Source organism: Hippopotamus amphibius, chromosome 8 (assembly GCF_030028045.1).
Source record: "Hippopotamus amphibius kiboko isolate mHipAmp2 chromosome 8, mHipAmp2.hap2, whole genome shotgun sequence".
NCBI classification, from domain to species: Eukaryota; Metazoa; Chordata; class Mammalia; order Artiodactyla; family Hippopotamidae; genus Hippopotamus; species Hippopotamus amphibius.
This window is the reverse complement of record NC_080193.1, coordinates 82260074-82285830: the sequence shown is the minus strand read 5'-3', so window position 1 is coordinate 82285830 and position 25757 is coordinate 82260074. Positions and strand designations below refer to the sequence as shown.

The 25757-nt window shown below is 37.9% G+C and overlaps 1 protein-coding gene across 1 annotated transcript in view; it reads left to right on the top strand.

The window, feature by feature from the left end:
• Positions 1-25757, top strand: part of NYAP2 (neuronal tyrosine-phosphorylated phosphoinositide-3-kinase adaptor 2) — a 258793-nt gene that overhangs the window by 73028 nt on the left and 160008 nt on the right. The window contains exon 2 of the mRNA XM_057747087.1: positions 24416-24717. Within this exon, the coding sequence (XP_057603070.1) occupies positions 24416-24717 (302 nt within the window). The remainder of the gene's footprint in view (positions 1-24415; positions 24718-25757) is intronic.

The following is a 25757-nucleotide window of genomic DNA, read 5'->3' as shown; positions in this document are numbered from 1 at the left end:
TACTGAACTGTCTTTAACTTGGATGTTTTTAATAACTTGACTATGAAACTCTTTTAACGCACATGTCACCCATTAGAGGAGCCTCTAAATATTTGTCAGAACACTTCAGGAAGCACCAAACTCTAGGGATTTAGAGAAGCTTCTAGCTCTGAGCTCCAGGTTCTATTCTATCCTGTTCTGTTCTATACCATTCAACGTGCAATGTTGTCCCCAAGGCATCCCTTTGATTACTTACAACAGAAAACTCTTGTTTGACTCCCTTAGCAGCAACAAGTGAGACCCATAAACGTTATCCTTTTTTTTATTTTTTGGGGGGTACACCAAGTTCAATCATCTGTTTTTATACACATATCCCCAACATTATCCTTTGAAGAGAAATTTTCAAGGCATTTCCATGAACGAAGCTTTGGAGCATGCTTTAGGATGCTTGTTGCTAAATGAAAGGGAAGATTAGTTTTGAGGAAGATTGAGGATTTTTCTTGTAGATGCAAACACCTCTCCCTGACCTGCTTTGTCAATTAAATTTTACAAGTAGCACCTACTGTTCTGCAGTGAGGTCTCCTGGGTGACAGAAATGTCAAGGAGACTGGGAAAAGCATAGTGCTTGAGAGGATTAGGTAATCTCAAACCAGGATTACCAGCCCAGAGACTAAAAGAGGAGGTTATGCAGGGCTGACTCTGAGAGGAGCTCTAGATGGTATGGGTCCTGATAAGACAGAGACAACTAATTATGTAAATTAAAATTTTGATAGACCCTTGTCTTTTTCTCAAATGTGGACTTGCCAGATTTGCCCTAGAGTTTACTATTAGCCAAGCAACCTCGAATACGTCTTGGTACTTGTGTGATGATTTGCATGACTAGTTCCTGTTAAGAGGGGTTGAGTCTCAGATTCACCCACCTGGACCATTACACTCTTGACTACTTGTATGAGATTGCTTGTTTGGTTTGTTATTTAACCAGTACTTCTTGAGGGTGTTCATGTTCCAAGTAATGCCCTAGATGATGTGTGGACAGATAGATCAAGATGGACAAATCTTAGTGTCTAGCCATTTGGATATCCCTTCCTGACGATGTCTGAAGCGTTCTTAACACAGGACTTTAAAGGGGCAAAATAAAAGTTTAAATAAAATTTCCATATTACAGAAGAAGTATGGTTTACTACCAGTACCATAAATACATAAGCAGTAAATAAACATATTCTGTGAAATATAATGCAAGAACTATATTTCAATCAACTTGCTTTCTAGAGAGCTAGTGATAGTGAATCCCTTGGCTGAGTTGCAGTTAAAGTAAAGGTCCCATTGCTGCTTAAACTCATTTCTGCTTCCTTAGATGCCGTGGTCCTACCATCCTTTATTATACACAAATCGCATCTTCTGTTTAACAATATCACCCCACCTGTCTGTGTTGAAACGTTTTCTTTCTTTTATTATATATTTTAAATCAGAGAATTTGTGTCTGTAAATTTGCAGTCTCTCAGCAATTTCTTGAAATTCATACTTAATGGTAGAATCTTAACCAAATGTAGTTCTATAGTTTTTAGTACAATTATTTGTCTTTGGAAAGAACTTGGTAATACTCACCCCTCCTCCAAAACATGTGCTGCAAAGCTGTCTGCTATAGATGGCTTCTCCCCAGTGGGTTGGGTGGAGGTCTTCACTTTGCAGTTAGTGATGTTTCAAGCCATGAGAGAAATATGGCTTATAGCCCTGCTGACTTTTGCAGAAGACATTTCCAGTTGGGTATGACCTCAGGAAAGCTCATCTTCACTTCACTGATTTTATGATGCTTCCTTTAATGAAATAAAAGATTTCCTAGTCTGTGAAAACTCATGACTTAACCCTTTATTTTTATTATGCGTTGGCTGCACATTCTCAGGTAGTAGAAGATTCGACACCTGTATCCTGTCTGGCTGTGGAACAGGAGAGGATGAATAGACACAATGTGGGTTGAGTGTAGGACCTGAGTGGTGCAGATCAAAGGCATAGATGTGTCCCCCTCACATGTTGGCTGCCCCATGGCCCATGGGACTGGTGTGTGATAGGAAAAGCAAAGTCCTTTTATGTCCACAGGTCACATTGGCTACCCCTCTGCTGTTGATTGTTAGAAGTATCTGTGTCACGGCCATCAGAGGCAACACTATTTTAACCAAGCGTTATACTGAGTTGGCTAAAAGCTTCATTTGAGTTTTTCCGTAAGATGTAATGAAAAACCTGAACGAACTTTTTGGCCAAGCCAATATTTTTATTTTAAGACTCTATACTTAGAATTTTTTTTCTTTTAAAAAATCCCCATGTTCCATGAGTCATGAGCTTTTGCACAAGTTCTGGGGATAGGCAGACCAGGTTCAAAAGCAACTTAGTTTCAAGCTGTAAGACCTTGGACGTGCTACTTAAGCTCCTTATAATCCATCTTTTCATCTGAAAAACAGGGACAATAATAGTCCCTAATTCACAGGGCTGTGTGGAGATAATTCATTAATTCTTGTAGAGGATAGCATCTTATACGTAGATGATTATAGCTTTATTTATAATCATTTATAATTTTATTATCACTATCATTATTGTTATGAGTAATTTAATCCATGCACTATGCTAATTCACTAAATGAAGTATCTGGGATCATTAATCCTCAATTCAAATGTGAGCCATGACGTCAGCACAAAGAGGAAGATTGTTGCAGAGGTGGTACATTTCAGAATTGACCCTGCAAGTCAATTTACCAATCAGGGTGTGTTTCTTTGTTCATAAAGCAGGTATAATCATACTAAACAGCATACTCACAAGAACATTGTGACAAACATATCATTTGAGGAGTAAATGTGTTCTGTATAAATGTAAAATACTCTGATAATTTAGATGTGATTTCTATGATGTATCCTGTCAGTTTGGTGCAGAGTATAAAGCAGGGTGTGCTGAAGTAGAACACTTTTATAAAAGCTTTTATATATTTTTTAAAAGAGTGTTTAAAATGCATTTCCAAAACATATATTGGTAAGGAGTGATGTCCTCTTTCCCTGTCTCAGGAAGAAGATGGGTTGGCACAGGGCCATGAACTGGGAGCTGCAGAGTGATGTCTGCTCATTGCCCTGTTTATCTAACATGTACAGAAAGGCCAACATAAAAATAATGGGAGATTTTACACAAAAGTATTTTTATACTTTCCCAACACAACTGGTAAAGTTGTTTTTCTTGACAGCGGATTTGCAGGAAAACACTGCTTCCTGTCTCCATGGTTACCACCTTAATCTGGGTCACCAGGGGTCTCCCTGGATTAGTGCAGTGGTCTGCCATTTGATCTCTATGACTTTGTTCTTACCTCCAAACTCCCATTATTAACTCAGAACTTACTTTACACCATCTCACTCTTTTCCTTAAAACAGAGAAAACTTTAACAATCACTTTCACAGGGAGAAAGAAAGAGCCTTGATTGGTGACATTTGCTGATTTCCCCCATGTAAATATTTTCAGTGTGGCTTATTTTGAGCTAACAATGTGAAGTCACCTTGAACTTGGAAAGATAAGTGCAGGAGAGGCTCTGCTCAGCCAGCAGGATCAGCTCCACATATAACTAGAAAACTCCCCAATGACTTCCCAAGCCACTCAAAGTGAAGTCCTTCCAATAAATGTGAATCAAGCCCGCATTTCCAGTTACCTCTTTAATCTCACTTCCAACTCCATTCTCTTCTTGTTAGTTTCACTCTTTATTACTCACTTATTTAATTTGTAAAATGGGGATGTGTTTGTAGGGACACATCACATGAAAAGTATGACAGCATTCAGCACTCTCAAGGAGGCAAATATTTTATAAATCCAAGTTGGTGGCAACACTGGCAGTTCCCTTAATATGAGGGAATGTGACACATTAATCATAGACATTCATTGAACCAGACAAATTACTCAATGACTGTCTCCCCACAAAACTGGATGTGAACCAAAGTTTCTGTCACCTGATTTTCTGTGAATAGTCTCTAGATCTATGTGCAAAAATGGGAAGTATTAGTTCGCTTGATTTTGAGGATGACTTCAAAAGGCAGAAATGAATCAGTTGCCATGATGCATTCAGTCACATCAAATCCTGTCCATTGTGTAGGCTCGGTCACTAGTACTTTACTTTGAAGTAACCAGTTAGGCTGGATTCACATTTTTGTCTCAATTAGCCACTCATTTCTGCTCCAGAGCCTGCTTGTGGCTTTTGAAGGAAGATATGAGAAATCAAGATATGAAATTTCATTCCTCCCAGGAAACTGTGTCCTGCAGAGGATAAAAGAGGTTTGAAAGAAATGAGTTGCAAATAGGCCTTCCACATGTATCTGTCAAGGTATGATTTCGTTGTTTCTGTGTTTTATCTGAACTTGGTCATATTGTATAGGGGAATGTTATCTACTGTTTCTGTTAATGATGCTTTGGGAATTGAGGTAGAGTGGGAATAGACATGGAGCAGATTGATTTCTGCTCATAGAGCTTGTGTACACAATGTAATCACATTTTCACCTCCATCCTTATGGGAGGGTCTTGTTAGCCTAGATTTCACAAGAATGTTAAATATAAGACAAGAGAAAACTATGCAGCTTGTTTATGTCTGTGTTTCTTATACTATTATCAGTAAAAACTAATAATACCAACCCAAAACAATTCATTAACTTTATCTAAACTCTTTAAATTTGGCTGGGAAAAAATTCAAAATACTTCATTTGCTTATCATGCAGAAGAATTAAATTAATAGTACTCATGTAACTTCTTCATTGCATAAAGTCTACACATGTGCTTCTTTTGATAACTTATAAGCATATATTAATGGGTCGATTTTTCTGTTAAAATCGTCTTCTAAATGTTCAGTACTGTGCTAGGGCCTATGGGAGCTTGAAATAAACATAAGAAACAGAACTGATGCCCTCTTCCCCACTTTAGGAATTTTATTTAGGAAAAGAAATCAAAATTATGAAATGAATTGGGGAAAAAAATCTTTTCTATTTGCACTTCTGAGGGCTTAGGAAGTAGAGAAGTTTAGAGAAATCAGCTATTAGTGAGAGTAAATTGAAGGATAAATTGATGGTGTATTTCAAAGGACATGCAGAATTTGAAGAAATGGAAACAATATCTTCTACAAAGAATGAATAATTCATTCATGCCCCTGTCTAGGGTAGGTCCCCTCCACTTTTCCCCTTCACAGCTTTCACATCTATTTTCACATCTATCTTTCTCTTTCACTCTGTTTTCTTCATAGCATTAGTCTTAATCACCTGGTTCTGCCTCTAGTCTCTTAAGTTTGGGGAGGATAAACACCTTCTTCTTTGTTGAAAGACTGGGGCCTAGAACACTACCTGGCACAGATAGTTCTTCAATAATTATGAGTTTAATTAACAAATTAACTAATTATTAACCATTCAGGTGTCTGTGTTTTTGAGTGGGGTCATCAGCAAATAATGGATATTGGGAAGTATAGTAACATAACATGTTTGAGTGTGTGTGGTGTCATCACATTAGAAAATATTTTAACGTCAAATACTGTTTGGGACATTTGAGAAAAGGAGCATTCCCTTTGATGGCTCTTCAGCAGACTGACCTAGTAGTGCAACGGCAGAACCACAAGAGAGGAAGGCTGCAGACCAGGTGTGGTTTGTTGTTTGAGGTCACCTGTGCATGACAGCCTCGCCTGCTAATACTCAGAATTGACTGATCATGACCTCTGCATTTGACACACCCATGTTCATCACATTAATACTACGGTACAAGGACAAGGGTATTGAGGGTAGTTGCCAGGGAGTGATAATAATGATTGATCATAAAACTTAAGCTGAATGCAGAAAGACAAGTTTACAGCAACTGAGCAGGAACGAGGAGAAGATTGCAAGACCAATAGATAAGAGGTTCCAAAAAAGTGTCAAAGGAGACTTGACAGAGGAAGCAAACAGAGGAAGTGTGCTGAAAAGACGAGTGTCATCAGTCAGCGACATAGATGCTTAATATTAAGGTTATGGAGGGAGTGAAATTATCGGTAATCAAAAAGGTAGGTTCTGACTATGAGAGAGTTAGCTGAGATAGGAAGAAGAAAGATATCTTTGAGGAGAAGATTTCAAAAAATTGAATGGCCAGGGAAGATGTGTGTATTCAACCCTGTGTCTTACGTATTCCTAAATTAGCCTAAAACTTACCAATTTTTCACCCTCCATTTTTTAAACTAAATGAGTTGAATTGCAAATCTCTTTTGCTGATTCCAATCTGGAATTCAAGGTTTGCGAATGCTTTAAAAAACAAAATGAAACAGATGCTCACAAATGACAGTTATAAATGGGGGTAAAAATCAACCTTTGCCAAAGAATCATTAAATTTATTGTCCTCCTTAAGTTGAACCATTCTTCAGTAAATAAGAAACTCCCTTTTCAATAAGGCAGCCATGAAGTCACATTTCCCTGCTCCCCTTAGACGTGCATAAGAAGGGTTTATTTTAATAGAGTAGATCTTAAATTCAAATGTGCTCTCCATTAAACCATAAACCCTGAGGGCTGTGTATCTTTCACTATTGTGTAGCACAGGCAACAAATAACAGATGATAAATATTATAATGAGGCCAACTAAGATACTGCATCCATTGTAAGGGGGAAATGCATTGTTGGCATTAAAACTGTTGCTAATCTGTTGTGATAATAGCTTTTAATTTGTTATGAATAAAGATGTGTCAGAGAGGATGAGGTTTGATCAAAGGCAAATTTTCAACACTAGACCCTGAAGCTCTTAAGGGCTGCACCTTAAAGTGAATAATCCAAGTGCATGCATTGACACGAAGTGTTAGAGGCAATCATTTTGTCTGAAGGAAACCAATCAGGGGAAGTGAATTGTTCCCAGAAAGTCATCCTAGAAAAACAGAGCCAAGCTTCTGACCTCTGCGTAGGCAGTCCGTGGCATCTATATTTCAGTCTTTTATATTATTACATTCGGGTGCATTAAACAGATGTACAACCTGTTGTGTATAAAGACAGCACATTGGCCACTGCATTTAGAGTAACTGATGGCATCTATGAATGAGCGTTTGGTTCTTAAACAGTGTCTCTAGCGATTCGCATTTACATGTCACTCAGATTATGTGGATGAGGGATAAAAGGGTGGGTTTTAGAATTGCAGGCATTTTTTTTTTAAATAGACTTCAAAAATGCCAAGGAGTGCAGTCCTCAGACTTACCAGTTTGCCAAGATAGTGTGTTCAATAGAAAAATGGTTTCTGTTGTTAAGTAGGAAAAACACTTCATGAATATAACCTGACATTGTTTTACACTCACATTTTAATGCCACAAATATCCTGAGGAATCTTTGGGTAAGGTATTACTACCCTCGTGATAGATGAATGAATGTATTTGGAAATGATTTCCCCAGTGGTCATATGATGATGTAGGAGCAGAGCTAGAAACAGAATCTCCTAACTAGGGTGGAAAAAGCATGTGCACAGAGAGTATGTGTGTGTGTGTGTGTGTGTCTGTCTGTGTGAGATCTATAGTGTCTCTTTCTGTAGATGCAAATATCACAGATTTTTTCCACTTTACCACTACTTTGCGGAAAAAAAAAATGGCTTGACTGTTTATTCAATTGTAGATCTTAGCTCAGTCTTTAAAGATTGGGAATTTCTGGATGACGTCATGTACTTAGTCTCTGTATTTCATTTTACCTCTTCATTTCCTTCTGAACCAAACTTCTTTGTAAAAAAAAAAAAATTCTAGACAGTTATAATCCTTTAATTTAATATATACCTGGAAATAATGTGTTAAAATAATTAACTATATAATCCTTTTAATTATTGTTTAAATTTACCTTAAATCCTTAAGAAGCATACCAGATGCTGTGGGAGATATAGGAATGTACAACTTTTGATCCCCATTCTCAAATATTCTAGAATCCCATGTTTGTGTAGGATAGCTAAAAGGCAGGAAGTAATAAACAACACACAAGAAATTCAAGCTAGACAAGAGAAAGAGTATTGATAAAACTTCAGGGAGTATGTGGCATTCAAGTTAGGCTCTGAGGAACAGGAGTTTTTTTTTTTTTTTTGGAGATATAGTTTAAAGAGGAAGAGACTCCAGGGAGCCAGAATTATGTGAGTGGGTAGAAAGGAGTTTGGGCCATACATACAAACCCAGTAAAGTGGACTCTATTTTTGGGTAATCCTGAAGACTCTAAAGAAGGGGAATGAGGTAATCTTTTTTTTTAATATAAATTTATTTATTTATTTATTTATTTATTTATTTATTTATTTTTAGTTTTGGCTGTGTTGGGTCTTTGTTGCTGTGTGCAGGCTTTCTCCAGTTGTGGAGAGTGGGGGCTACTCTTCATTGTGGTGCACAGGCCTCTCACTGTGGTGGCTTGTCTTGTTGCAGACTACGGGCTGCAGGCGTGCAGGCTTCAGTAGATGTAGCTCATGGGCTCTAGAGCACAGGCTCAGCAGTCGTGGCACACGGGCTTAGTTGCTCCACTGCATGTGGGATCTTCCCAGACCAGGGATCGAATCCATGTGCCCTGCATTGGCAGGAGGGTTCTTAACTACTGCACTGCCAGGGGAGTCCCAATCTTATTTCTTTTTTAAGGACTATTTTTTCAGACTAATGAAAAGGGAAATTGAGATTGAGAATCCACTAAGAGTATTGCTTAGTAGCCTAGACAAAAAAGTTAATAAAAGCCTCATTGATGGTTTGGAAAATGGGAGACAGAGGTGAGATCCAAGGAGAAGAAGAAGGACTTGTTGACCACTGTGTACACAGGAAGAATGTAGATATCAAATTCCTTGGGAGTTTCTGTTCTTTGTGACTGATAGCATTAGGATGCAATTGAAGACAAAGTTTCAATAGAGGGAAGTGGGAGATGGTGTTGAGTTGGTTTTGGAATATATTGATCTTGAGTGTCAAAGGGACATCCATTTGAAAATATCCAGCATTTGTGGGGAGAGCAAATATATGTCTCAGAATGCAGGAAACAGTGGAATGTTGGATTTAGAGACTCTGTGGATAGGATAGAGCACTGAAGTCTTAAAAATTGATAGTTGTCAAGGACAAGTACAGAGAAAGGAAAATAATGGAAACAGATCCTTGACCTATTCTAAAGCATGAGGGGCAAGAAGAAAAGTCAGTGAAGATAACAAGCAAGCGTAGGAACAATTAGAAAGATGAAAAACAATGGAGGACCATTTCAGGGAAGTCAGGGAAAATGGGACATTCCAGAAGGAAGCTGTGGGCTAGAAGAGTGAAAACAGCTCTAAAGAGACCAATAAGAATCTAGACAGAGAAAAAAGAAAATCTCCTAGATTATGGACTTTGAAAGGAAAGGTTGATTTTTAAGGAAACCATGTCAGTAGACTTTGGTGGCAGAAGTCAGAGAACAACAGACACAGAGAGGGTGTGATCTGTTGATCAGTCACAGAGAAGGCCAGACTTTTGAGAATTTGACTTCCTGTTTCAAGGTGCATCTCTAGCAGCTAATGATGTTTTAGGCGCCAAAGAGATGCTCAATTTGTGAATTTAAGATGAATGAATGATTTAGTAAATGAATGAGAGAGAGGGAAGGAAGAGTAAAAGGGAGGGAGGAATGGAGGGAGAGAGGAAGAGTAAATGGAAAGAAGATAAAGAATGAGAGAGATGGGCAGGAGCTCACAAGTGTTTGAAAGAAAGTGTTTCTAAAGAAAGGGGAGCCTGGAACGTTTTGGGCTGCTGATGAGAATAAGCCAATGGAGAATACAGAAGAAGGATGAATGTAAGTCAAAAAGCCCTACGAGAGGGACTGAGTCAGAAAACCAGGAAAAGGGTATAGTTAATGACACGGAGAGATTCAAAGATGGAGAAGAGAGGGTACCCTCATTGGAGGGCAACAAGCTTCTCAGTGAACTAGACTTTGAGGTGAGCTCTGCTGAGGGCCCAGGCTTGGATTTACCAAAACTGAGGTGTCTTAAAGCTTTGAAACAGTCATTATACTAGGTACCATTTGTCAGTATAGTATTATCTTAACTTTTAGGGAGGGGAAACTTAGTTTCATTCAGATAATTTAAAAATATTATTTCGTAAGATGATGATTATTGGTTTGATATGGAGGATGAAACAGCAGTGTATTTTTATTCATTAATAGCTCATTTTTCACAATTATTCTGTAAATAAATGTCTAGAATTTCCTGACCTTTCTGAAGTGTATTACTCCATTTTACCCTCATCACTCTATTTAAACTGCAAAATATTTCTGGCACTGGAGCAAAATATTTTATATTTCACTATGTTCAAATATTCTAAATCTGTAGGTAATTTCTATAAAGTTTTTGAGATTTCCTTTTGTCCAGGAAATTTAGACCATCATTCCATAAAATTTTAAGATGCTGTTATCAAGAGAATAGCATATTTCAAGTGTTTGGAAAGGGTGAATGCCTTATGTTTAAGACAGAGCTGACACTAAGGTGTTTTTATTCCAGTTCTCTGATTTTGCTTCACAAATTATACCATCTGTCTTCTAGAAGGTAAATGAATAGGTGGCTGTGTACTTGGGAGCTTTACAGATTCAAGGAAAAAATCTTTTTTTCTGGATATAAAATCATGCCAGAAATAACTTTAGGCTATACTAATCTCTTTCTGCCAATATTTTGGATAATACAAAATATTGGTGCAAAATGGAGTGGATATTTTGCTAGTTTTGCACACACAACAATAGCAGAAGCTTTCAATGGTGATGTCAGTATCTAATGTGGTGTCATGGGTAATGGTCTGGGCTGGGAAAGTCACTAGCTACCCAACTTCTCAAAAGAGAAAATATATTGAAATGCTACTGAAGAGCATCGTACCTGCTGCTTTCTTGCATTGTTTGGTTCTTCCCTGAATTCAGAGCATTGCTTTGTATCTTATCACTACTAGGGAAATGTGTTTTACCTCCAGCACCCATTTCCAAAGTGCCTTCAGAATTTAATTGCTCAAATAATTTTCTGTAAGTTAACATTTAACTTTATTTTATTAACTGTACATAATTATACCTGAAGAAAAATCGACTTTCTGTAGGTCAATGGCTATCTTTAAAACAACTTCATTTGAATCAATGATCTTTGAGTCTTTGGTGATAATTTTGTGGGATTTTTTTTTTTTTTTCTGTAGGGAGGAATGAAACCAACTTTTTTGAGACTTATTGAGCCTCTACTGTATGCCAGGCTCTTTGCTAGTTGATTTTTTTTTATAGAATATAAATATAGAAGATCTAGATCTAATATAATTGGGACTGATTAAACAAAACGTTTAAAAATTGGAACAATATTTAAAAAAAAGAAACACGTAAACACATATAAAACTCTTCAAAAATGTAAAGTTGTAAATACACATTGTTTACCAAATTATGCAAGTCTTTTATTTGTGTATGTTTTCCCTAATTGGTTTTCCATATAATATTTATTCACAAAATATGTTCATTAGTTTTGACTTTTTAACTTAGTTTTAGTTTTTTTAAAGCTGAGCCCAAATTTAAAAACATTTGGAAAAATAAACAAACAAACATAGTTCAGACTCCTCTTAGATTTAACAGATTTACCCTAATCTCATCACATCCGACCAGACCGTATTTTTTTATTTTTAGTAAACCTTCTTTTATTGAGTATCTTCCAAACTATTGATCTAGTTTTTTAACAGAGTTTTCAGAGAAGTTCTCACTAATTTTTCAAACTCACGTTTCTTTGGTTTATATAATTACAGTAACAAGTGCAATTGACAAAAGCAGTTTTGAGAGCAAACTTAACTGACTCTCATCAACATACAATTCAATTTTCAGAGCATAACACCAGAGCATAAGAATGCTGTGGCTGTTGATCAAAATGTTTTACAAAGTTAAAGAAGAATTAGATCTAATCCAGGGATTTGTTAAATAAAAATTAGTTTAGAGGTTTCCACTGTATTATCTCAGGCAACCAGATTGTCTACAAACAACAGGACAGGTAGCTATTAGAAGCCTCCATTTTGTTTCAGTGGTGAAAATAATTATTAGATACTTGAGTCACATAGTGTCCTGGCAGCTTTTCTTTCTAATGATAGTTTGAAAGTGCCTAAGTCAAAGAGTTTTAAAATAGAATGGCTCTGAAAATATCAAGCAATTTTTCATAGATCATATATCTTTCCCTCCCTTCCATTATCTCTACTTACTTTCCACTTGCTGCAAATAATTCATGGCCTGTCCCTCAAGCAGCTCACAGACCAGAGGAGATCAACTCACAGATGACGATGGTAGAGTGCCACAGAGGAGGTGCTTTGATACGCAGAAGGACAGAGCCCTCTGATAGCCAGAGGAGAGGCCTGGAGATCAACCTTGAAAAAGCCTGGCTGATAACAGAAGCCTTCCTCAAAGAAACCACATCTGAAATAGGTCTTTAAACATGATGTAGCCAAAGGAAGAAGCTCAAGCAGACAAGAACAGCATGACTGCTGGCTGAGGTCACAAATTAACCTGCCTGTGTCCTTAAGACTCATTGCCACCCTTCGCATACCTTCAGTCTTGAAGTTTATCCCTGTATCAACAATCTGGAACAAAGTTAAAGTGGGAACATGTTATATTAGGGTAATTGTACATTCAAGGGGGAAAAACGTTGCAGATGAGACTTGGTACAGGATCCAAATCTGAAAAGACCTTGAGTGTCACAAAAAAGTTTGGATTTTTAGTCTGAAGAAATAGAAAAGCTATCAAAGGGTTTTAATTCAGGGAGTGACGTGAGCAAATCTGCATTTACAAGCATAAATCTGGCAGCACCGTGGAGAAAGATCCGCTAAGAGGCAATTGCATTAATTTAGCCCAGAAATGATGAGAACCTAAACCCAGGCAGACCAGCGGAGATGGAGAGGAGGGGATTAAGCTGATCCCTGCATTTGGATTACTCTTATAAAAAGGACAAGAATTAATAGTGTGTGAGGATTCACAGATTTTTCCTTTCTCCTTCCTCATAAGCTAAGAAAATGGCAACTGAAGGAAAGCAGAATATCATTAAATAAAACTATCATCCGTCCTGGTGCTTAAGAAACCTGGGAGTTATTCTTTAACTATGCCCAGTCACACATACACTTCTCCATTCATTTTGTTAATAAATACTAACTGGGTGCCCTCTTTGAGCCAAGCACAGTTCCAGCCATTGAAAATATGAGACAAACAGGTCCGATGAAGTTCTGCCCAAATACCTCTGTAGTTTCGCGAATCCAGCTGTTAGCATACACATTCTCTTCTTTCCACTTCTCTCCCTTATCTGATTAAGTCTTACTCATGCTCTCCATGAGCTGAAAAACCACTTCCTCTCCCATGGGACTTCCCAGACCCTCAGCCATGGTTGGGGCCCCAGGACTTATGCTTCCATTACACCTGCCTGGTACTTCCTCTGAGAAAACATCTGATCACATGGCACTGAAATCATGCTGGTTCAATAGCCTGTGATTCACTAAGGACACAGACCCCTCTGCTTCGGTCACTGCCCAGCACAGAGTAGGTATTCAAATACTTTGTGAATAAATAGTGAGTAGATGAATTAAATGCCTCAACACAAGGAATTATTTCTTCCTCCATAAAAATGATACCTTTGGAAAGCCAAACTCATCATTATAGTTTAAACTGGTATTAAGTTAGCCTTCTACTCAGGAAGTTCAAGGCCATTATATGTTAACATTCTGTACTTCCAGCTTCTACTTCTAGATTGAGAAACGAGCCACATATGGTTACTTAAACTCATTTGTGAAAACTTGGCATGTTCTCAAACCATATTCAAAGCTTATGTTAGTTTTGAAGACACAAATAAAAAAATATATTTTCCAGAACCTCCCCTTCTTTGGTTGAATTTTTGGAAAGGGTCTCCCACAATGTAAACTTCTGTAAACTATGTTCTAAGTTGAATCTGAATATCATGATTTGATTTGAATTTTCCATATACCTTCTCTTCTTCAAGCCATGACACTTCAAGGAGTAGAAAAGTCTTATCTGTGTATAGAAATAAGGAATGTTTTAATTTTAGATTCCAAAGTACCATAGATAATAACATATGTTAATCTTAAAAGCACTTGTCATGTTTCAAGTAAAATTAAATCTCTTAAAGAGGTTCCATAGAATTGGTTCTGGCTTTAATAAGCATTAGATTTCAGTCCTGTCTCTTTAGAGCCTCAGAAGCGAATAATACGAATTTTGATAAAGGTTAAAATAATCTACTCCCCACTCTAACCTCCTCAATTTATTTTATGACTAAGCATTAAACCAATGGGCTGCAATATCAACTTCAAACTCTTGGCAAAAAGCACTTATGATAGTGACATAGTTTTGTTTTTCAAGCATAACTGTAGCCACAATTACCTTAAGCCCTTTCACAAAAATCTTGAATTATCATGGAGTTTTGACAAAAATAACTATAAAATCCATTCAAAAGATTTGCCCAACTCTGTATTATACCCATAATTATGACGGAAAAGATAAATTATTTATTTTTGTTACTTTTCCTTCATTTTCAAGCAAGATCTTTTCTCCCCCCTAATTTGGATTTGGAAATATATTGCCTGACAATTATTGTCAAAGCCCTCTTACAGAAATAAACAAAATGCATTTATACTGTTAAAGTATTTTTTCTTTTATGGTGCCAGAGGGTGGAAATTTATCATTAAAATGCCTACCTTATAGCTGGGTTCAGAAAGGTAAAAACTGATAGGGAGTTGCCTGGCAAACCAGGAAGTTAGGGAAGGTGCGTTAATATTTGTCTAGCCTCAACTCGTACTGGACACCTTCCTAGGTGTCTTTGATACTTTTAAATCTTACTTTAATTTCTTATAACAACTGGAAAGTATTTCCCTCATATAAAGATAAAGATAATGGAAGCTCAAAGTGTATGTGCCTCCTACCTAAAATTAGATAGCTTGTCAATTGTTGATTATATATTTAATATTCTTTCTGAGATACCAAACTTTGGGCAGAGTTGAAATATCTTAGCAAGGAGAAATAATGTAGTTCATGCTTAAGTATATCAATTTTAAGTATAACATCTGGAGTTAATAGAAACTGAATCCCTTCTCTTTGGGACAGGTTTCTTTTTTTGTCTTGTTTTATTTTGTTTTGTTTTGTTTTGTTTTGTTTTGTTTTGCTATTATAGTTCGCCACAGCAGGTAGCAGGTAATAAAAAGGTGTGTAAAGATCCCATTTTTTAACACTTGACCTTAAGGTCCAAGAAACATCAATAAATAGCCAGACACAGGAAATTGATGTCTGGAAAAAATGTAGAAGAGTTAAGATATTAGGAGCACAAAAGTAGAAAATAGATATCATTGAGGATATGAAGTGGTGAAAATGAATGTCTGAGCCTAAGGCAAGAAATCCACAGATTATGGCTTTGAATAAGCAAGCAGTGCTTAGGGAAGTCATTAAAGGTAATGGTGAGTGAACAATTTGGAAGAAAATATGAACACAGTTTGATGTTATTGGAGCCAAGTTTCCACATCAAAGTGTACTGCATGATCAAATATATATATATATATGGGGCAAAATATTGGCAGTTAATTATTTCCACTTGTATTGTTAAATAGGGAGGATTTTTCAAGCAATAAATAAGAATGATGCATTCATTTCCTACCCTGTGTCATTCCTAGTCTTGTCCCGATATCAACTGCATTTTCTGACATATTAGCCCATAACATTTATTTAGTAATTGCTGCATTGTGCTGGTTCATTTGGGACTATTTTCCACTGTAGGTGTCAGAAAACCCAACTATATTGGACTTCAACAAAATGCAGTTTAGTATTTGACAAAACTCAAGGGGTCTAGGATTCACCTAGCTGCAGGCATATCTAGATCCAGGTCTATGATACCACTTGTCACTCTTTGTAGTGGCAAGAGGGCTGAGGCATGTTTGAGATGCTACCCAGTGCCCGGGTTTACTCTGGTTCAGCCAACATGAGGCATTTGCCAGTCCCTACAATAGTCATGGTGACCACAGAAATCTAGTGGTTGATTGGCTGACTCTGTGTAACAAATTAGAATGAGAGGAAAAAGACTTATTTCCACATAGGAATTACCATTGCCAGGAGTAGGGAGAATGAATCCCTGGGAAGCACAAATGACAAATGTCCACCAAATTCTCTAAGCCCTCTATCTATCTATCTATCTATCTATCTATCTATCTATCTATCTATCTATCTTCAAGGTGGACTTACTTCCATTGTTCATTTTTCTCCTTCATTAAAACAAGTATGTTTGAACACCTATAATGTGATAGTGTTTATAGCAGTAAGTGAGAAGACAGGACTTCTGCCCACTCAAGGTGAATGGAAGAGAAGAGCCACTTGTACTCATCAAGGCCTAATGTGGCTGGGATGATGAATTGTATGACAATTTCCATCTGTCAAAAGTCACGAGGATGTAATGAATCATGCTTCTCTCTTAAAAGTCTGACTATGGGTTGAGGCATATTGCCTGTCAAAATAGGAAAAAGTATGACATACCAATCTCTTGGCTCTTTCTAAGTCTAATTTTTCATAAGCACAGATTGTTTTAGCTGGAAATGATACCTAGAAGAGGCCAGTGTTGAGGAAGGAAGGGGCAAGTTCTAGAACAGGAGCCCCCCTGGTGAGTGGGCTAGAGGGAATATCAGCATTCGGCCTTGTGTATCTGCAGAGAAGGCAAGAGACAGACAGCATCAAATATAAACTTTTTAAGTAATAATTTTAATGAATAAAGTCTCAGTATTGATTTCCTTCTACTCACTCATTGCAAAATACCTAACATGCAAGATTTGAATACTTAGCAGATGACAATGGTCAACTTTCCCACCAGCAAATTATTATTTCCTTTACAGATATAGTCTCCCTCTCCCTTTCAAATTTTCTCGATTTACTCTATGATTGAATATTCCCTTTCCCTAATATCAGATAAATAAATCTTCTTGAAAAATCAACAAAATAAAGTTCCAGGGGGTTCAGAACTTTGCAAAGGTGAAAATATACTGGATTAATTAGGAGATTGGGATTGCCATATATACATTACTAATAAGAAAAAAATATCAAATTGTGTACTTTAAATACATGCAGTTTATTGTTTGTCAATTATATCTCAATAAAATTTCTTAAAAAATATACTGGATTATGCATCCATGTCACAGATGGATTTTTGAGTTAAGTTTCACAGAACTGTTAAAAAAAGAAAAATCCAAGCAAGGAAATTCCTGGGTAACCCCTCAGTTTTTATCCCAACTTCCTAGATATGCTTGAAAGAGGATATACATATGAACCGGGATTCTGTTGCTTTTTTTTTTTTTTCAGTGGTTCCCAGGAAGTCTCTACTATGAGATATTGGCATATTTGCTTCAAAATTACACAGAGAATCAACACCTCTGTCACTTTTAGAGTTGACATCTCACCTTAGCAGCTCATCCTTCTCAGGGGTTGTGTTTTCATCTCTGAAAGGAAGCATTTCTCAGAAGGAGACATAAAACATTAACACTGATGGATTTTCAAGAAGACAGCAAGACAAGTAACAATCTCTGTTGAATAGCATTTTCAAAGCAACTTTGAAGTTCTTGTTTTGTACCATTTTTTGTCAGTCCTGATCAACAGGTACTTTAAAAAATCGAAGCAAGTGTTGAAGAAAGCTAAGAACGTGAAGACTATATTTGCCTAGGTTATCCTGAGTTAAATGTGAGATTTTGTTTTGACTCTGTGTACAGTTTTTTGAGAATACGTGGTACCATATACCACTTTTTTAGAAATATGGCCTTACATTGCAAATGATGATCCCATAAACAAAATTCAGGACAGGACTTAAAAGCAGGAATTGTAAAGCTAAAATTATTGACTGCATATTACAGGTCAGACTCCGTGCTAAATGCTTCATAGGTAACACTTTAGGTAAACTTGATAACAATTCTATGAGGCCAATACTATTATTTATCTCTTAAGGAAATGTTCTTTGGGATCAACAGCTAAAGCAGAGGTGCTAAATGGTGGAGCTGAGGATAGAAACCGCAACTCAATGATTCCAGAGCACAAATGTCCAGATGTGTTCATGAGCAAATAACTTATTTGGGGAAGTTTACAAATATTTTATCAATTACTTCTGGGAAAACAACTTTCCTTGATATAAGTAGTACTTTTTTTAAAATTTTATTTTGTAATAGAAAAACTAACCAACAGATAACTAGATCTTGCAACACTACCTTCATTGTGTGAGAAACGTATACTTGTTTAAATTCAGGGTTATGAAACTTATTTTTATTTTTATAACTTGAGCTGTGTCAGGCTTAATCTATCTTGAGCACTAGAGTCTTACTGCAAAAAGACTCTGTTTTCTACAGCCCACATAACTTTCACTTCAAGCCAAGTATTCCTATAGTGGAGTTGGTTCCTACTTTCCAAACCAACACTTAAATACTCAGTCTGAAGCAGGAGACTGCCCTATTTTCATAGGCATTTCTTATTTCTGCAGTCTCACTGTTGTTATTAGGCTTTCTCTTTCTTGCTTCTTTGGTTTCTGAATGTCATAGATTGTATGATTTTTCCCAAGTATGTCAGTTCATGCCCTCCAGAAAGCAGGTACCAAGATACATGGAATATGGAGTGAAAGATTTATTGAGGAGGATGCCAGGGATAAGGAGGGAGCAGCAATAGTCAGGAAAAGCCTCAGGCCACAATGTAGCATGACACCTGTGAAAGAAAGGGGGGAAGGAAAAATAATTGGCAAGGAAGAGGCTCAGACCATCGTGTAGGTCTGGGGAGGTCTCAGACAGCCCAGTAGGGAAACTCAGACACAAGGACTCCCACACTGGGCAGAAATAGCCAGGTCCCATACCTCATCATGCTCAGCTATTAGCTAGGAGTTTTCTATGGGCAGAGTGGCCTTGACCTAAATGCTGCATCCAGTTTGAAGACTCTATGGCTGGTGGCTGTCAGCTAAGTGCTGTCCTTAGAGAAGTTTCATGGCTGCCACCATTCACTCCTTATACTCAGCACATACTCTTCTGCAGGTTTGGGGACCAGCTCTTTCATGGCTCCCATTGGCTGCTTCCTGAGAGGAAACTTACAAGGGGACAGTTGGTGTGATAAACTATAGCCCCCATCACTGCAGTTCATATGGGGGCTGCAGTGGATATGCAGCATCTCCCTCCTCCCATGCTTATTCTAAATTCACCACACTCTCACCCTCAGCTAACACCTCTGCTGCTCTCAGTGGCTTACTTGGCAATGAGATTCATTTAATGAGAGGTTGGAACATCTGGTAAACAAAACCTTCTCAAGCCAGGTTGCTGCATGTGACTTTTCAAAGCCACAGCTGGGCAAGGAAGTATCCAGAGGGATCCCACACATTTTTCCCTCTGCCCCTTCTTGTAACAGCAGGTCTGCCCCCTCCTATTGATCAGGGTCCATGACCTCTTCCATAATGGAGTCCCGTCTTCTTGCCTGCTGACCACTATACAAAGGGAGCGCAAATTACTTAGGAGGCAGCTATAGCTTTATTGTTCAATGAGACCCTTGCTGTGTCTTCTAGAAAGAGTGTGCCCTCTTTGGAGACCAGGACTTCTAACTAGGTAGAGACCAGATTTGTGGGGACAAGAAGCACTAAATCCTTCAGTGGGTCACTAGTTGTCAGCTACCTTCATTCTTGCATCAAGTTCCCTCTTGAAGGGAGATCTCAGAGGTATATACTACAAGTGCTGTACCAGTATTTGGTGGCCTACCCGGAAGAGGATTATGCATCCCCACGTATTGTCACGTAACTTGCAGTGATTTCCCTTTGGAGGAGAATCTATCCCTACTCCATTAACATCAAGCTTGGCCATAAGACTGGTTTTAGCCAATGGAATGTGAGTTCAAGATTATATGTCCCTTCTGATTGGTGTAAGGTGATACCTCATTGTGGCTTTGACTTGCATTTCTCTGATGATTAGTGATGTTGAGCATCTTTTCATGTGTTTGTTGGCCATCTGTATGTCTTCTTTGGAGAAATGTCTATTTAGGTCTTCTGCCTATTTGTGGATTGGGTTATTTGCTTTTTTGGTATTAAGCTTCATGAGCTGCTTGTATATTTTGGAGATTAATCCTTTGTCCATTGTTTCACAGGCAATTATTTTTTCCCATTCTGAGGGTTGCCTTTTAGTCTTGTTTATGGTTTCTTTCGCTGTGCAAAAGCTTTTAAGTTTCATGAGGTCCCATTTGTTTATTCTTGATTTTATTTCCATGATTCTAGGAGGTGGGTCCAAAAGGATCTTGCTTTGATGTATGTCATAGAGTGTTCTGCCTATGTTTTCCTCTAGGAGTTTTATAGTGTCTGGCCTTACATGTAGGTCTTTAATCCATCAGAATGGCCATCATCACAAAATCTGGAAACAACAAATGTTGGAGAAGGTGTGGAGAAAAGGGAACTCTCCTGCACTGTTGGTGGGACTGTAAGTTGGTACAGCCACTATGGAAAACAATTTGGAGGTTCCTTAAAAAACTACAAATAGAACTACCATATGATCCAGTAATCCCACTCCTGGGCATATACCCAAAGAAAACCATAATCCCAAAAGAAACTTGTACCATAATGTTTCTTGCAGCACTATTTACAATAGCCAGGACATGGAAGCAACCTAAATGCCCATCAACAAATGAATGGATAAAGAAGATGTGGCGTATATATACAATGGAATATTATTCAGCTATAAAAAGGGATGAGATGGAGCTATATGTAATGAGGTGGATAGAACTACAGTCTGTCATACAGAGTGAAGTAAGTCAGAAAGAGAAAGACAAATATTATATGCTAACTCACATATATGGAATCTAAAAATGATACTGATGAACTCAGTGTCCAGAACAAGGACACAGATACAGAGAATGGACCGGAGAACTTGAGGTTTGGGAGGGGGCGGGGGGTGAAGGGGAAGCTGAGACGAAGTGAGAGAGTAGCACAGACATATATATACTACCAACTGTAAAATAGATAGTCAGTGGGAAGTTGTTGTATAACAAAGGGAGTCCAACTCGAGGATGGAAGATGCCTTAGAGGACTGGGGCGGGGAGGGTGGGGGGGACTCAAGGGGGGGAGTCAAGGAAGGGAGGGAATACAGGGATATGTGTATAAAAACAGATGATTGAACTTGGTGTACCCCCAAAAAAATAATAAATAAAAATAAATAAATAAATAGGAGGAAAACAAAACAAAACAAAACAAACAAACAAACAAAAGATTATATGTCCCAACTGAGCAGAAGCTTTAAGAGACACTGTGTGGTTCTGTGATTGCTTTTCTCTCTCTGCCATGAGAACACATCCCAGTAGGGGCTAGATCCTAGAATGAAGAAGATGTGGAGTAGAGCCACAGCTGACACACAGCTGGCGCAATGAATATAAGCAAGAAATAAACCTGTGTTATTAAAAATAAGGAAAGATAGGGGATTATTTGTTACTTCAGGATAACCTAACAAGACCTGACTAATACATTATATCTTGTCTTATCTGTGATATTCTTCCTGGTCTCTGGCAAGTCTCCTTTGTCCCACTTTCTGATAACTCTGTCTCCCTGGCTGTTTCTAACTAACAGATGTCTGCTCATGAATGTCTCTATTGCTATTAATGTCTCTGGGGGGGGGGTCTCTGGATTGACTACATCAGAAACATCTGGATATAATTTTTTTAAGAAACTCATTGGCTACAGGGTTTGGCCCGTTAGCTACAGAGATTCTAATTCCACAAATACGATTCAGTAGTTGTTAGTATAGGTCTAGAAATTTGCATATTTTAGAAACTCCACGTGGTCCTGTCATAAATTCAGGAATTAGTTGTACGCTATGTTCCACAATCTTCAATTTGCGTTAGACTAATCATCTTTGGTGTCTTGAACCTAGTGTACCATCACCTTTATGCTCATCCTTCGCCTTGGATAACGGCCTTTGTATTCAACTTACCTTCGTCCTGCAGTCACAACCTGGTCAAATTAAATCTGTACCTGAGACCTGCCATGGTTTAAAGTTTACACTGAATGTCTCTTCAGAAAAAGTGTTAGTGTGTGTGTGTATGCGTGTGTGTCTATGTGTGTATACATTACATATATGAACAAAAGGATAGATAGTGAGAGGAAATTGTTTTATGCTGAAAAAATGTGATTTTGAAGCAGCAGAGCTAATTATCTGTCTGGGAAAAGGTGCAGGCCCTACTTAGGTCAAAAGTAACAGAGAAATTGCTGACACAATTATCCTGGTAACTCTCTCATAAATGCCTGTGTGCACTGACACACGCATAAACCCCCTGATGTGGGTATGTTGCTGGGAACGGCTGTCTAAATAATCCTCAAAGCACCTTTTGTTCAGTGATGTGGCAGCAGAAATAAGTACAAGACGTGCAAAATGACTGAGGCAAAGTTAGACGAGATCAAATATTTCCTCTTCTATGAGAAAGATTAAGGTTGAGATCATCACAAATCAATGACAAACCTTCCCATTCCATCACACCTTGAGCCCACCTCCACCACCCCATTCTGCCTTAAATTCTTATTGATTTTTCACAAACCGTTCCATTTGAATTTATTCTAGTTTATTTTTGGACTGATGTTCTTGAAGAAGGCACAGAATGTGAAACGTGTGAGAACAATACATGGATTTAGGATACTGACCACTATGATGTGAAAACTTCCACTCAGTCATTTGCTTGATTTCATTCATACTTCTAGAGATACACTGCTCTGGTTAGTGCACTGAGATTCCTTTATTTTGCCTTGCAAAGCTAGTATATCTAGTATCTGAATATCAACTTAAAATATTCAGGAAAAAAAATGAAATAAATATAAAAACCGGTTTTGGTTGAACAGCAAGTTGTGATCAGAATTAAATGCCAGAAACAGAGCCACATATTCTTGTTGAATCCTTTCTGTCTCTATTCACAAGGGGCATATAATTATCATAAATTCTTCATTGAAGAAGGAAAAAAAAAAACCTCTTACCATTATTGTTCCTACTGGAATGTAAAATGTATGACAAACATCAGAGTCATGAAAGATACAATAAAGAGCCAGCTAAAATTAAGATTTAAAAAAGGCCCAGATAAACTTATGTCTGGAAAGGTAGACTCAACAGGTTTCCAAAATTCATATATTCAAAGATACTTTTTTACTTCATCCATGTCTAAGAAAATTAACCAAATATTTCTAACAATGCTTCTTTTTGTTTCCTCTATTGATGAATGAGCACAAATGGGGAAAACTCTAGAAAAAATCTCTCTTAAAAATTCACATTGACATTCATGTTCTTTTTCTTCATGAAAGAGTCACCATTACAATAGCATAGAAAAAGGCCCAGCAGTCATTTCCTATATGATTAATTGAACTTCAAACTGAGAGTTTTCTTACATATTTTTAAATTTTTGTTCCAACTTTCCTATGTAAAACTTAAAACCTTACATTTGGAAACTTTGCATACTCTGAATATTTACAATTTATTTAGACCTACCCCAGGACTGGATGAGATTTTAACTAGTGATACATCTCTTTATTTGATGTTGCTATTTTATTCCGTGAGGCTAATTTATTAGTAGAACTAAATTACTAGTTTAACCAAAGGATTCTGGAAACCTGAGAGAGATTAGCAATTATTTTATTGACTTAAGCAAGTATTTTCCCCCTTCTAGCCTTCCTTCCATCCTTGCTTCCTTCTTTTACCTCCTGCCCTCTTCCTATCTCTCTCTCCCACCTTGTACTGGGAACAGAACCCCTTTCGTTCTTGCTGTTGTTTGTTTTGTTCTTCCCTCTATATTAACTAGGTAAAAGTAGGGATGATCTTTATGAAGTGAAGAAGAGTTTCAAATGCTGCCCCCTTGACCTCAGTCATGTGTCAAAAGGCAGTCTATGACATGTGCACACTACTATATATAAAACAGATAACTAATAAAGACCTATTGTATAGCACAGGGAACTCTGCTCAATACTGAGTATGAGTAGTGGGCCTATATGGCCCTCATGGATAATAGCCTACGTGGGAAATTAATCTAAAAAAGAGTGGATATATGGATATGCACAACTGAGTCACTTTTCTGTATACCTGAAACTAACACAACATTGTAAATCAAATATACTCCAGTAAAAATTAAAAAAAAAAATGCAGTCTACAAGTTGTCACAGAACTCTTGTTTCCTTTTTAAGCCATGGACAAGAGTTACCTGAAAGTAAAGAAAATCAATTGAAGATGCTATATGGTAGCTTTTTTTTTCTTTAGAATACTCTTTTGTGAGTATCTGGATCCCAGGATATCAGAATTTCTGATTATGATCAAATTGTATTTGCTTTAGTCATACTGAATGCAAAAGCATAAAATATTTTCCTGCTATTAGAAACGTTTCTTTACCAGTCTCAAGTTAAAATGTAAACTATCAACAGTTACAGATATGCTTGTGCTCGTGACCTCTCGCATCCTGGCTCACCTGGTGGGGATTTCGTCTTTCTTTTACAGCATAGGTGGAGAAGTAGGGCGAGGCCACGAAGGAACTTACGCGGGCAAACACTTCCGCATGGGATTCATGACGATGCCCGCTCCCCAGGACAGGCTGCCCCATCCTTGCTCCAGTGGCTTCTCCGTGAGGTCGCAGTCGCTGCACTCGGTCGGGGGCACAGACGATGACAGCAGCTGTGGCTCCCGGAGACAACCACCCCCCAAGCCCAAGCGGGACCCCAGCACCAAGCTGAGCACGTCGTCAGAGACGGTCAACAGCACGGCGGCCACTAAGAGCGGGAAAGGCCCAGAAAGGACTGAAGGTAAAATGCGCCTGACCCACTTCACCTAGAAAGAGACTTCAGAGCACGTGTCCCGGTCCGCGTGCTAATCAGCATATGCCTTCCTCCCTGGGTTGCAAAACCCTGTCTCCCTCTTTCTGAAGTCTTAGAAAAGAAGAATCCGGGGGATGGCTCTTTATCTGGGTGTTGTCAAATGACACCCAGAAAAATGTATTTAATTTATCTCATCAGAAAGGGAAGGCAACATGTGAGTTTTCTAGCCCTCTTAAAGCTTTGAATCATTAGAAAATTATTTTGCCTAGCATTATGTCTAAAATTTATATTTTCTTGCTTTTATTAGTATTATTTGTATGATTATAGAATTATCATGTGATCATTATGGGGACTTTGTAATGCAGGAAAATATGAAGAAAAAATTGTAATCATCTTTAGAAATAATCATTTTTTAACATTTTGGTGTACTTCCAGTGAATATGAATTTATGCATGTATGTGTTGTGTGTATGTGTGTAGTATACCCACATGTGCACATATACATATTAAAGTCTCCACTTCAATCTCTATCTTCTGTTTCTACCTATATCTATATTTTTCCTCAGCCATGAAATACGTAAATCAAATATATTTTAGTCTCCTTGCTGGCCTATGATTATAAATTAGGTCAGGTTAACCCCAGATTTCATCAGCTCTTTAGCCTTGCTTGAATAAATAAGTTTCAGTTTTTGTGCATTATTCCCAAGAGTTCTTTGGTGGAAGAGGAGTCGCAAGCGTGTTTGGATACAGGCGTGTTCAGATTTTTGTGTGTCAGTTGTGGAAGATGCTTCAGGGTGCCCAGTGCTGCCAGTGACTGGCTTGAGAGCATGGCTCTATCAGGTCCCATGGTCTTTCTCTTACCCTGCTGTCTGTCCCTGGCATTCTCCCTTATCAGTTCCTCTGAGTGCCGGGTGTTCCAGGTTTCCCAGTAGCTCGCAGCAGAGAGTGGAAGCCAGGTGGTCCATTCCTCAACTGGGCAGGTTTCTTTGTCACCTGGGCTCCCCAGTCCCTCACAAAATCACCCTTGTC